The sequence below is a fragment of the Gossypium hirsutum genome, chromosome D11, assembly GCF_007990345.1.
Source record: "Gossypium hirsutum isolate 1008001.06 chromosome D11, Gossypium_hirsutum_v2.1, whole genome shotgun sequence".
Lineage (NCBI taxonomy): Eukaryota > Viridiplantae > Streptophyta > Magnoliopsida > Malvales > Malvaceae > Gossypium > Gossypium hirsutum.
In genome coordinates, this window is record NC_053447.1 from 13,475,314 (window position 1) to 13,488,662 (window position 13,349).

Consider the following 13,349-nt stretch of genomic DNA (forward strand, 5'->3'; position numbering starts at 1 on the left):
CCGGAGAAAAAAATATGGAACCCAAGCCTGGTCCGGCCCGTTTTCTAATTAAAATTAAAATTATATTTTTATTAAAATTAAAACTAATTGTTATTAAAATTAATTGTTATCAAAATTAATTGTTATTAAAATTGTATCAAATTATATTTTTTTGTACTAGTCAACATTTTGTAAAATTTAACATTTTGTTAGTAAAATTATTAATTGTTAATTGTATTAATTGTTACTAAAATTATCAAATTATATCAAATTATTAATTATTAATTGTTACTAACATTTTGTTAGTAAAATTATTAATTGTTAATTGTATTAGTTGTTAGTAAAATTATCAAATTATATCAAATTATTAATTGCTAATTGTATTAATTGTTGTAACAAAATCTAACATTTTCTAACTTAAAACTTAAAATAAAACTAAAACTAGTATATTTTAAAAATAAAAAATATATATTTAATATATTTTCGGGCCGGGCCAAAAAAATTTTGTCCGAAACGGGCCTCGTTTTTTACCCAAGCCCATATTTCGAGCCTATATTTTTATCCGAACCCTCTCATATTTTGGACGGGCCGAGCCAGGCCGCCCGACACATGAACACCTCTAAATTAGACCCAACAATATTAAAACATGCAATTTTCGTATAAAATATATAAAAATAAAATTAATCTCGAAATTCAAATTACCTCAGTAGAAACGTTACTTCAAATGTTTGTAACACTTTGTTTGAAACTCCCCTTTGTTTTATGTAATAATGGTGATTAATTACAAGTCTCCTCCTGACAAATCTTCGGCCAAATAGGGGTCCCGCCCAGTTCAACCTTCTCTTTCTTTTCTTTTTGTGTGTTTCCTTATTGGGTTCCAGTTCTGTCAGCTTTCTCCCTCATGCAACTTTTCTGGGGAAAAAGAAAAAAAAGCTGAGCTTGAAGTTGTCATGTTTAATGCTTCAGGGTTTAATATTTGATTTTTTTTTTCAGGTTTATGTCATTACTCAAATGTACATCAAGATCCTTGCTTTCTTCGTTTCACCAGCTTAAACCCACTTCAAGAAACAGGTATATATATTTCTTTATGGTGTAATAATATGTCGGTGTGTTTTTCATTATATAAATTGGATTTAAGCACTGGGAAGCTCTTGTAGTTTAATGTGAATGTTATTTTTGAGTGCTGTTTGTTCTTGTTGCTGTGATGTAGCATTTGAAATATATATTTTTAATAGACTGAGTGTAAGAAAAAAAAAACCAGGTTGAGTGAGTTTACTGATTAGCCATTTTTGGTTGGAAGCTTTGCTAACTCCGTTAAACTTGGCTTTTGATTTTGTTGTACTTCAAATTTGTATTTACATTTCTTCAACTAGTAACTGAAGAATGAATTTGTTTTTCATATTAATGTTTTAAGAATTCTCTATCCATGTCACTTTAGCTCTGTTAAGAAACAATGAGGTGTGTATTATACATTTATACACACTTTTATGAAGCTTCTTTGTTTTTCAATCAAAATCCTCTTTCCTTTAATTTGTGTTGGATAGCTAAGTCTAAGGATTTTAGACCATATTGGAAAAAGTCAACAGTGATATTAGTCAAAAAGCCCTTTTCTTTATACTCGATTTTTTTTATTTATTAAAATTTGCTTGTTTTAAGGAAATTTAAATTTTGTAAAGTAAGTTTGATAAAAGGTTTCCCATGGCATTGGTGAACAATTTCCAGTAGCAGTGCATGTGTTTGTCTATGTTCCCCATAGAGACATCAATCAAAAGCCTTTCACTTGCTATGAAAAATTGTAAAAATATCTGATCTTTATCCTTTTGCTCGAAATCTAGAAGACTGGACTACCTTAGATTATGGGTAAAAGACAACACCGACAATGGTGCAAACTTCAAATTTCTTCAATGGCTTTTTTTTAATAAATTCTGATTTGCTGCATACATTACAGGTCAGATGGAAACAACCTCTGTGAGATATCTCATCAACAGCATCTCTCGATTTATTCATCTCACATCATGCCAGACAATAAAAGTTGTTCCCATGGAAAAGAATTACAGAAATATGGTTGTTGTGTTAAAAATTTTAAAACCACTGCTTGATGATATTGTTGATTGCAAGATACCTTCAGATGAAACTCTATATAAAGAGTGCGAAGAGCTAGATTTGCTTGTGAATGAGGCTCGAGAATTCGTGGAGAAGTGGTGTTATAATATGAGCAAAATCCACAGGGTAAGTTTAATTTCAATCTGTACTGAACACTATCTGTTGTAACATCAGTGTTCTATGATCATATTCTAGTTTTTGATCATTATGCTTTTCTATTGTTCACTTTTTAAAACCAGTATCCAAGCATATTTTAATGGCATTGCTTCAAATAAAACAGAGAAGCCAAGCTTGAATTTTGGATATTGAGATGAATTATGTATACCTTCTTCAGTAAAAGAAGTAGGGCTTTTAGGCTTCAACTACTATCATATTTCAGTTTATTTATTTATTTATGTTTTAAAAACATATACAGGTTCTTCAGAGTGAGTCTTTTCTGATAAAAATGCAAAGCTCTTCGCTTCAGATATGTCAAGTATTACATAGATCATTGCAATCATCACTATCCACTTCAAGTATAACCACTGTTCAGGTACGAAAAAGGTCAAATTTATTGCTCATGCCATTATTGGATGACAAAAATTCTATCTCATTTTTGGAGCCTTTTCTGATAAAAATGCAAAGCTCTTCACTTCACTTCAGTTATGTCACATATTATATAGATCGAATTCGAAGTCATCATCATAAGAAAAGATCGAATTTGTTGTTTCATACTATGTTTGGATGAAAAAAGAAATGGTAGTCATTTTCTTTCTACAAATTTTATTGTCCTTCTGGAAATTGTCAAGGCATATAACTTTTTCAGTGTTGTGTCGGTTTTGTGTAGTGACACTAACTAATATTCAATTGTTTCAGCACTGTATGCGGGAAATTAAACATCTACAGCAGGAGAGACCATTGGAAGATGTAGGAGAGGCTTTGATAAGTCTAAGAGATGATGCTATTCCTTGCACTGATCATTTGATAAAAGTTTTCAAATCACTGAACTTGTCGTCAAGCCGGGAGTTGTTCAAAGAAACTGTGGCTGTGGAAAAAGAGAGAATGAATGTGCAAGTCAACAGTGCAAAAGGGAAATTAGATCAAATCAACCAGATTGTGGATCTCATCTCTTGTATACGTGATTATATGCTTAAAACACAGCACTTTGTACCCACATGTGGTATTTTGATACCTCCACGCTTCCTTTGCCCCTTGTCGTTGGAACTTATGATGGATCCTGTTATTGTCGCTTCTGGGCAAACTTATGACCGCACTTCCATCCAAAAGTGGCTTGATAGTGGACTGTCCATTTGCCCAAAGACGCATCAAACACTTACACATACAAAGCTCATTCCAAATGACATAGTCAAAGCTATGGTAGCAAGTTGGTGTGAGGAAAACAACTTACAACTTTCTAGTAACAGCGGCCGTGCAAAACTTGTCTCAATTTCTCCTTCAAATCATTTATCATCTCAAGATTTAACTCACACTGATAGTACTTGCTTTGCAAACGGTAGTTGCTCCACATCAAGATCATCTCCTGAAGGTGGAAATGGTTTAGAGAAGCAGAAGATTGACACCTCATCAAAATATAACCAAGTATGCTATGGATACCAAAGCAGGGAGATTGACAAGTATGATCAGCAATCCTCCAATCAGTCATTTTTTCACAGCAGGACTGAATCAGCCTCAAGTGAAGTTTCTAGCATTGATTGTGCCTCTAGTAGTTCAAAGAAACATGAAAGGAATGACTTAGCTGAAATTTCATCTGAGGGCCTTGGTACTTCCTCATTAACAAAAGAAGCTGGACTTTCTTCCTGGATAACAGGAAAGCAGTTGCAGGCCTCTGGAGCAAAAATAGAAAAGTCAGTCAACGGAAACCATAATTATAACAGCCCTTATTTCATTGAATCTGGGTCAGGATGTGATGATTTGACGACGAGTTCCCATGTGAAGACGTTAGTGGACAACCTTAAAAGCCTATCCAATGAAGTCCAAACAGCAGCTGCTGCAGAATTGCGCTTTCTTGCAAAGCACAACATGGAAAATCGAATAATTATAGGTCAATGTGGTGCTATTGCGCCATTACTTTCTCTATTATACTCAAAAGTAAAGCTAACGCAAGAGCATGCTGTTACAGCCCTTCTAAACCTCTCAATTAATGAAGATAACAAGGCTAGAATTGCAAAATCGGGAGCAATAGAGCCACTAATTCATGTTTTAAAGTCTGGAAATGATGGAGGCAAAGAAAACTCTGCGGCAGCTTTGTTCAGTCTTTCTGTCTTGGAAGAGTACAAGGCAAGGATCGGCCGCTCTGGTGCTGTAAAAGCCTTGGTAAATCTTCTAGGCTCAGGAACATTGAGAGGAAGAAAAGATGCTGCTACTGCTTTGTTTAACTTGTCAATCTTTCATGAAAATAAGGCTCGTATAGTGCAAGCTGGCACGGTGAAATACCTTGTCAAGTTTTTGGATCCTGATAGTGGGATGGTTGACAAGGCAGTTGCTCTTCTCTCGAACCTGTCCACAATTGCGGAAGGGCGTTTGGCAATTGTACAGGAAGACGGTATCCCAGTACTAATGGAAGTTGTTGAATCAGGGTCGCCGAGGGGTAAGGAAAATGCTGCCTCTGCATTGCTGCAACTATGCCTTAACAGTTCCAAGTTTTGTACCTTGGTTTTGCAAGAAGGGGCCATTCCATCCCTAGTTGCACTGTCTCAGTCCGGCACACCAAGAGCAAAGGAAAAGGTATGCAGCTTAGTTTTTAACTCTTCTTCTGTTACAATGCTACAGTCCTTGCATTGTCTGCTTCTGTGTCTGGAATTTCAAATAGTAAGCGGAATTGTGATTATATTCCTTAATGTAGTTAATTAGATTGGTTTGGAAAAATGTGTTATGTAATGCGAATTTTCGGGATGCACATCATAAAGCATATGATATATTGTTTTTTTAATGTTGCAGGCACAGCAGCTTCTTAGTCACTTCCGGAATCAGAGAGAAGGTGCGACAGGGAAGGGCAGGATGTGACATATGATAACTTGTGTTATATTTTTATTTTCTGATTCTTTTGATACCCTTCTTGCATGTAAGTTGTTCTTTTCTCATGTTATCTTGTTGGAGCTCCCTCTTCCCATACGTTCTTTAGTTGTCAAGCTATATGCATGGGCATTGTGAACTCTATTCTTTGTTTCTTTTTGATCCCTATGGGAAAATAGGGCAAGCTTTCCAGTGAGGTGTTCGGTTTGACTATAATTTGCTTCGAATATTTCCATGGAGCATAATAGCTTGCCATAGGATTATGGTATGACAGCTTCACTTTGTTTTTCTTCATTTAGTTTAGTTCATGCAATAACTGGTTCTGATTTGTTCCTTAAGTTTTGTAAATATGTTGTACATGTAATCTACTATATAGGTTCTTGTTAAAAGGATACTTTTGCAATTTGGTTTGGTTTGAAATGTTCCATTTTCTGTGATTTGGTATACCTGTTTGTCACTGCAGGACAGCATGCAATATTCGATAATAGGTCAATTTGGGCAGTGCTGTCACCTAAAAGTTGCAGCATTCATTCAAGGCCCTACTTCTCTAGTCGTATGTTTTAGTGTTTAGGAAAAAGGGAGTAGCCGAAGGCATGCACTGGTCCACTCATGTTAGTCATGGGGTGGGCTGAAAGTGAAATTATACAACAGCTGGCATTTATGGTACCATTCCATAATAATTAATACTTCTGACCAGACTCCTCCGGCGTTTGATCTCTCATGGCCTTTCCACCACTTTTCTTTCTTTAATGATGTCAGAGGGTAGAATTTGTGATTCCAATTGCACCCGTAAGCACTTTGATTCACATTTTATTGTTAGCAAGATGAAGAACGTTTCTCTGTTTAGTGTTTTTTTCTACCGCAAATAATAAATAAATTTGCCGACAAACATTAACTTGATTTGTTGCCAAGGCCGAGAGTTTTTACAACCCAAAATTCATAGTGGGTCTAGAGATCTTATAATTGGGCCTGCTACAATTGTGATCCACAGAAAACAAGTATGAAAGATATAGTGGACGTAGAGAGATTTTATAATACTTTTCCTCCTTTCGCACCACACTGTTTACACTTGTCGTTAACCGTTGATGGTTTTTTTCTGGACAAGATTAACATTTGCTGGGTTTGTTCCAACTGTGCCCCACTGTTGTGCCATGTTGTATATTGGTGATGGAGTTTTATTTTGGTCCACATGGACATCTATTTTACTCTTAGGTTGAGTGTTGTTCCGTGACAGATAATGACGCTCGACTTAAATGTTTAATGCTGAGGAGAAATATAAATTTAAATTTTAAAGTCATTATTAGGAGAGATGGCTTCAATGATTATTACCGTTAAAAAAAATCTTTCACCCAATCAAAGATTGACACATAGTATTTTTAATTATATATTAATTATAATTTTTTTTAATGGAAAGTATTTTTTTGAACCATAATAATTACATAATTATAATTTAAATACATGCTTAGAATAAATACCTAACTAAAAAATTAGTTTTAGGGATTATTATTCAAATTAAGCATACATAAAAACACCCTATGGTGACGAGGATTTGGGGGGCTTGGTAGTGCCATTCAGTGTGTCATGTGAGTGGTTTACTTTCTTTGTGGGACAGCAACGACAAAGCTGGCTCCTTTTCTGTCAAATCACCATGTAATGTGTTTTTTTAATGATGTCTGTGTGGTGGGAAATTTCAACTATAACATGATATGGAAGTTAAAAGCCCCGCCCAAAGTCCACTGGTTTTTAATGGCTCATGATGAGTGTGAGTGGATCCGAGTATTCTGGAACAAATTTTCTCTTGGCGGGCTATTATTTGGTATAATCCTGTTAATCTTAAATCTTTCCTTTTGAGTTCCTGTGGTGGATCTGGTTGACTCGAAACGAATTTGTATTTCAAGGTACACTATGGTCGGCGGGTGAGCTATTTTTCACAAAGAAGTTAAAGGTCAATCTTTTGGGCTCAAGCATACTGGGGAGATGCTTTCATCGTTGAAAGAGCGTGATGGAAACATCCATTGCAGTGTGCACCATGCATAGGCGGCTTTGGACTCCTCCACCCGCGGGCGTCGTAAAATTTAACGTCAATGGGGCTGCAAGGGGTAAACCTGGTTGGTGCAAGAGAACTGAACCGATGGTGGAGTCTGACTAATACAAAGTTGTTTTCTGGTGTAGCTTTTATGCCTCACGAGTGACGCCCCTGGAGGTTTCTTATGGGATACTTTCAATGAGATGGAGGGTACGATCAAAGGAACTGGAGCTGTTCTTTTTTTTCATGTATTCAGGGAAGTAGGAAGCCAACAGCTTTGCTCATGCACTTTACCATCCATTGATCAAGTTTTCTTTTACCCTGGTGGTAGTGTACTATGCTGGACCCTTTGTGTTTTGCTACTTTCTTGCTGGTCCCTCTCTGTTTGTTTTGTTTTGTGATTACCTTAATGAGTTTTGGAGGTGTTTTCTTTTTTGGTGGAATCAATTCCTGGATTCTTATTGATCTTCAAGTTATACCTGTTATTATATCTGGAAAAAGAAGATGTTTCTCGAGGAAAGAGGAAAAAGGAAAAACTTTATATTAAACAAATTCAGAGAATAAAGACATTTGTTAGTAGCTCGAGTGCTCCCTCTTGAGCTACTAACTACGTTAAGGTTCGACTATCAACGACAGGTTGAGAAGCTCATGGAAAAAGCAACATGCTTTGTATTGGCTATAGTATTACGTTTAGAATGTCCATTTTACCGAGTAGATATATGATTGTTAACCATCTTGTGGCCAAGAAGTTACCGAGGGTTAAACTGAGGTATTTGATTCTCTATTTTTCACAACTCTCTTTCATTTTGATGATAATCAACAGTAGAAATGGGTCAGAAAATGAGTAATTCTGGAAAAGAAAATGTGAGAAGGTAATAATGGTAAAATTTATTGAAAAATTTCGTATTCAAAATTTAAAATCTAAAGATAACATTATTGAAAAAACAACCATAAATTTAAAAAAAATTAATTTTCATGCTGATTAAAAAGGACATAAAAAAAACACCTTAATTAAAATTTAAATTAACCCAAATTTACTAAATGTCACAATATTTTAATAGTAATTAAATTGATTAAATTGTAAATCTAATGATTCATGCGGTCAACTTTATCTGTTTCTGCAAAGACACATTTTTTTTTAATCAAGCAAACACTCCCACTTGCCGAGTAGGTTAACAAGCACTGCATTTGTATTTTGTAACTGGAGGGTGGATGGGTTGTTTTTTTGTTTAGGCTGTTCCCAGGCAAGGAGGTCACACTGTTAACCGAAGATATCATCTTATTCTTATACTCTGATTGCGAGCCATTGATTTTAGTTGAGTTCACAGTTCAATTTTAGGGAAAAACACAAACCATGCAGGCGGAGATAGCTAGTTAGCATATGGCTAAATCTATCCCTTAATACTAAAACAACTTGTTTGTTTCCTCTTCTTTTACAATATTCTGTGGGAGAATTTCGTGCAGGTTACCACTCCAATTGTCCACAAACACCCAAAAGCTTCAAGCTATCAAATTGAAGCCAACACCAGACAAAACTAAAACCATACATAACAAAGCGTCATGCTTGTTACTGCACAACTGCATGCATATTTGATGATAGGTTAATTTTGGCAGTGCTGTCGCCTGAAACTTGCAGCATGCCATGCATGGCCCTACTTCTCTAATCGTATTACTGTTTGGGAAAAGAAAGTAGCCGAGTCAAGCCCTGGTCCACTCTTGCTATGCATGGGGGAGGGGAATTTATACAGCAGCTTGCACCTTGGGTACGTTTGATCTCCCATGGCCCCAACCTTCCACGAATTTTCTTTCACGGCAAACGGGCAGAATTTGTGATTCCAACTGCACCATATGCACTTTGAATCCCATTTTATTATTACAAGATGATTTCTTCTTTAATGAAATTGATTTCATTTGGTTGATTAATATATATTTTTACACGCATTAAAATAAAACTATAAAATAATAAAGGTTAAAATATGATTCGAATTTCTTTATTTTTCATATTTTATAATTTAGCCTTTGTAATTTTTTTATTTTTTAAAATTTAATCTCTTTTCATTTTAAATTTATACAATCTTAATTATTAATATTATTAAAATTATTCAATCATTTTTTTTCTTATTCCGTGATTATTGAATGAATAATTTTTATTTTAAAATATCGTATAACGAATTTAATAAAATAATTTTAATTATAATAACAATTATAATAATATAGACTTAAAAGCATTTTTTTTGTAAAGAGAGATGATGAATTTTGATTTTTGGAGATGTCAATTCCATTTATAGTGTTGGCACATAGATCGAGGAGATTGTAATCAATAATAACATATTTGGTTAAATTGTAATTTGATTAAATTTAAGATTTTTTGATTTGAAAATATTAATTCAATCATTAAAATTGTAAGTATTTTCTATCAAAAATTATCAATTTGACATAGTGATTATTGATTAGGTTGTTCTAATGTGATGTAGCATATGATTAATTAGAAAAAAGAACATGTTACGATGACAAATTTAAACATAAACTACTAACAACGATAATGATTGAACTTGAATTGATGAAAAAGTAAGAGAATCGAATTTTTAATTTTTTAAAATATATAGATTAAATATCAAAAGAAGAACAGATTTTAACCTAAAATAAATTTGCCGACAAACATTAACTGTTTAATTTGGGCAAAGATTTGCAGTGATGGAAAAAGAAAGTGAAAACTACAGTTGCTGTGTTTCCAAAAGCATCACATGTTAGAGTTTTTGGAATTTGGAGCCAACAAATCAGGGAAAAGGAAATCGTTTTTTAATAAATTCCCAACGACCTGATTTGCTTAAAACAAATAATATCTCAAGGATTGTCTGTTTAATTAGGTTTAGCTTGTAAGTTTATTGGTTGATGAAGAATTTTTAGCTTAAAAAAGTACAGAGATGAGTGCTTTGGCTTGGCCTTATGATGTTAAGATATGAAAGTTGCAGCATAAAACAAAAAGAGAACCCAGTGACCTCCATAAATTTCTAAAATTGAAAATAAAAAAGAAAAAGAAGAAGGGACTGAAACAGTTGGATGATATTTTGTGAGGGTAAATTAGAGAAATGCTAGTGGCAGAAAATAAAAGGTCTGTTTTATGGAAAAAGTGGTGAATGAAGAATGAAGTGTCATTTCAAACTACAGAGCTTGTTTGCCCCCCAAGGAAATTAGGGTCTCTTTATTCCCCCATTTTGTACCAAAAGTAGTGCAGAAATTCATTCAATGGAAACCAACCTCAAAGTTTCCCCATGCTTTTACTTGACCATCATCTCCTCCATAAAATCACATAAAGCTACCCGACATAAAATCAACCTTTTCCTTTTCAATAACTCAAATTATACATTTACCCATAATTTATATTATACTTTATTCTTAATGTCTTAAATTTTATATTTTTCTTACCTTCTTTTATTTTTATTTCAAGAAATTTAGTAATTTAATTATTAATACCTTTAAAATTCCTCTGTTGAATTTAAGTTTATTATAACCTCAATTTTATCGTTACATGGCTATTAAGTAAATATTTTTTTTATTTCAAAGTGTCACACTAGTAATTTTAACAAAATAAAAATAAAAGGATTATTAACAATGAATTACCATTAATATCATAAATTATTTTTTATATTTTCATTATAATCTAAGTTAAATATTTGTTAATATACCAAAATAATACAAAGACACAAGAAAAGAAATATATTCCGCACTTAATCAATTATTCTATCGATTATGAATTTTTATTAATTTATAATAATTATATTTATCTGTGATTTGAGTATGTAAAACATCATATATATATATATATTCAAATTGAATTTTATACATAATTTATAAGGACAAATATCAAAGTTACAGATGTACTTTGGTCTGACGTATAACTTTATTCATGAACTTTAATTTTGTGTAATTACACACATGAAACTTTGTTTATGGTTCACATGTATACATGAAATTTTATTTTTATTCAATTGTACTCTTTTAAATCAATTATACACGTTTAAAAACATAAATACATTAATCTATTTTTATATTAGATTAATATAATAATTTGTGTATGTAATATACAAACGTAAAATGGTGTTAGATCAGTTTGTAAAAATTGAATCAAATTAAATTTAATATACAGATTACACTCATTCAAAATTCATATATAGTTTTGATATTTATCCCTAATTTATATTAATAATTTAAAAATTATTTAAAATTGATATTTCATGTATTGTAGGGGTTAGTATTTGGTGCAGTGGTAGTGTATTTTTTTTTATTTCACAAGCAACCTTAACAATTTATCACGTGTCTCTTTTTTTAAATATTTATTTTTAAATATTTTACTATATTTCTATAAGTTACTTGTCAACCTCTTGACCCTGCTTGTAGAGGATAAAAACTCCACTATGAGTGTGTCAAATATTTTCTCATATTATAATATTAACAATTTTAAATATCATTTAAATTAACTTATTTTTTATTTTACAACATCATATTTAAAATAGATATTTTTAGCTTTTCATAACATTTTTTTATGATAATTCTAAGGGTAAACTACACATATAGTCACCTAACTATAGGAAGGAACTGTAAGAACTTTATTCTTGGGACCATGTGATGCCATTGGTGCAGATTCAGCTGAATTAGGAGCAATAATTTCAGCGTTGGATGTAATAATTGAGATAGGGTAGAGGGGATTTGGTTTGAATATTATTGTTGAAATCGGGTCACTGGTGGCGTATAACTGGTTATTGAACAAAGATAGGAGACCTTGGTCTCAACAAACTACATCTGCAGATATGGAAAGGAGACTAGCCTGTGTGGGTGAGGTAGCATTTTCAAAAGCAGACCAGCATGGCAATGAAATGGCAGAAACATTAGCGACAATAGGTATTAATCCTAGGGTTATGTTCAAGGTGTGGTGGTGAATGTTAGATTGGTGGTTGGAATGCCTGGTTTTCATGTTATAATAGCTTTTGTGACAATTGTATTGTTTGACTGGAACTACTATTATGTTGCTTTTAAACATATAGTTTGAATGAAGCAAAAAAAAAAAAAGTTCATTTAGGCATCCAAAATAAGAAGTTTTCAATTTAAGCACTCACGTTATATAGTTGAGTCATTTTGGTTACGCCCGATAAAATCACAAACGACAAGCTGACATGGCTGTTAAAAATCGGTATATAATAACAAATTTAGCCTTCAACTTTTACATTTTATTTAAATTTAGTCATAATTTTAAAAAATTAACCCTCAAAATTTTCAAATGATCTCAATTTTCTCCTAATTCAAAAAAAAAATCAAAAAATATATAAATATGCATAAATATTTTCAAAAAAGAAAAAAATATTGTTGATAAGAAATAATAATATATAAAATTTTCAGAAAATATAAAATATAATATATTATATAGCTTAACCCTCAAGTTTGAGCTCAACTCAATAATTAAGTTTAGGGTAAATAATATATATGAAGCACATAACATAATTTAATAATATAAAAATATGAAAAGCTTGATAAGGTTCACGAGCTGTTCAAGTCAAGTATTACTAAGCTCGAATTTGGCTCGATCGATAGCTTGAGCTTGAGCTCAGCTTGATAATTACCGAATCAAATTTAAATTTTCTTCGAGTTAAATTCGAATAGCTTGCGAGCACCAATGTCTCATTTACATCTTTATGTTTCCGCTAAATTGAGTGTAATTGGACACTCATAAATTCTTATGGAGGGTGAAAATTGAAATAATTATGTGGATAATTACAAATAATTAAACTCAAATCCAATTATCACATGCCCGTGCATAATTTAAGATTAAAATTGTTTATACAATAATAATATTTTAATTTTAGGATATATATATATTTAAATATAATTATATGTTATTTTATTGATTTCGCTTAAATAATCTGAAAATCTTTTATTGATGATATAACTTTCTCTACATTTTGACCTACTAAATAATTAATTGAATTAATAATATATTATATAAATTATTTATACTAAAATTAACGTAATTATTATTAATTATTTATATTTGGTAACGACGGTTTGATGATAATCAAAAGTATATATTTGATGTTTTATTTTCTCAGCCAAAATAACTTACTTTAATTAAATCCAAAAGGAAAAAAAAAAACCCAGCAGAAGGTTAGTAAACACGAAATGACAACACACACGGCCAGCTCTCGAAAATGCGCCATACAACATAAAACATCATCTT

General features: G+C 32.3%; 1 protein-coding gene and 1 long non-coding RNA gene across 4 annotated transcripts; both read left to right on the forward strand.

The window, feature by feature from the left end:
• The first annotated feature begins 789 nt into the window (after positions 1–789).
• On the forward strand, positions 790–5,975 carry LOC107922821 (U-box domain-containing protein 3). 3 transcript variants are annotated; one of them, XR_005921114.1, is made up of 6 exons: positions 1,129–1,839; positions 1,928–2,208; positions 2,498–2,614; positions 2,938–4,806; positions 5,020–5,359; positions 5,558–5,975. XR_005921114.1 is itself a non-coding variant. In XM_016853000.2 (5 exons), the coding sequence occupies exons 2-5, from the start codon at positions 1,933–1,935 to the stop codon at positions 5,083–5,085; spliced, it is 2,328 nt and encodes a 775-aa protein (XP_016708489.2). In that variant the 5' UTR covers positions 790–1,050; positions 1,928–1,932; the 3' UTR covers positions 5,086–5,514. The 3 variants fall into 3 exon arrangements, 2 of the variants coding, with proteins under 2 accessions (XP_016708489.2, XP_040962073.1); XM_016853000.2 differs by lacking the exons at positions 1,129–1,839; positions 5,558–5,975 and adding an exon at positions 790–1,050 and having other exon boundaries at positions 5,020–5,514; XM_041106139.1 differs by lacking the exon at positions 5,558–5,975 and having other exon boundaries at positions 5,020–5,514.
• Positions 5,976–6,812: 837 nt separating this feature from the next.
• Positions 6,813–7,567, forward strand: LOC121223768 (uncharacterized). The gene is made up of 2 exons (XR_005921115.1): positions 6,813–6,910; positions 6,993–7,567. It is a non-coding gene; the product is annotated as an uncharacterized lncRNA (long non-coding RNA).
• The last annotated feature ends 5,782 nt before the right edge of the window (positions 7,568–13,349 follow it).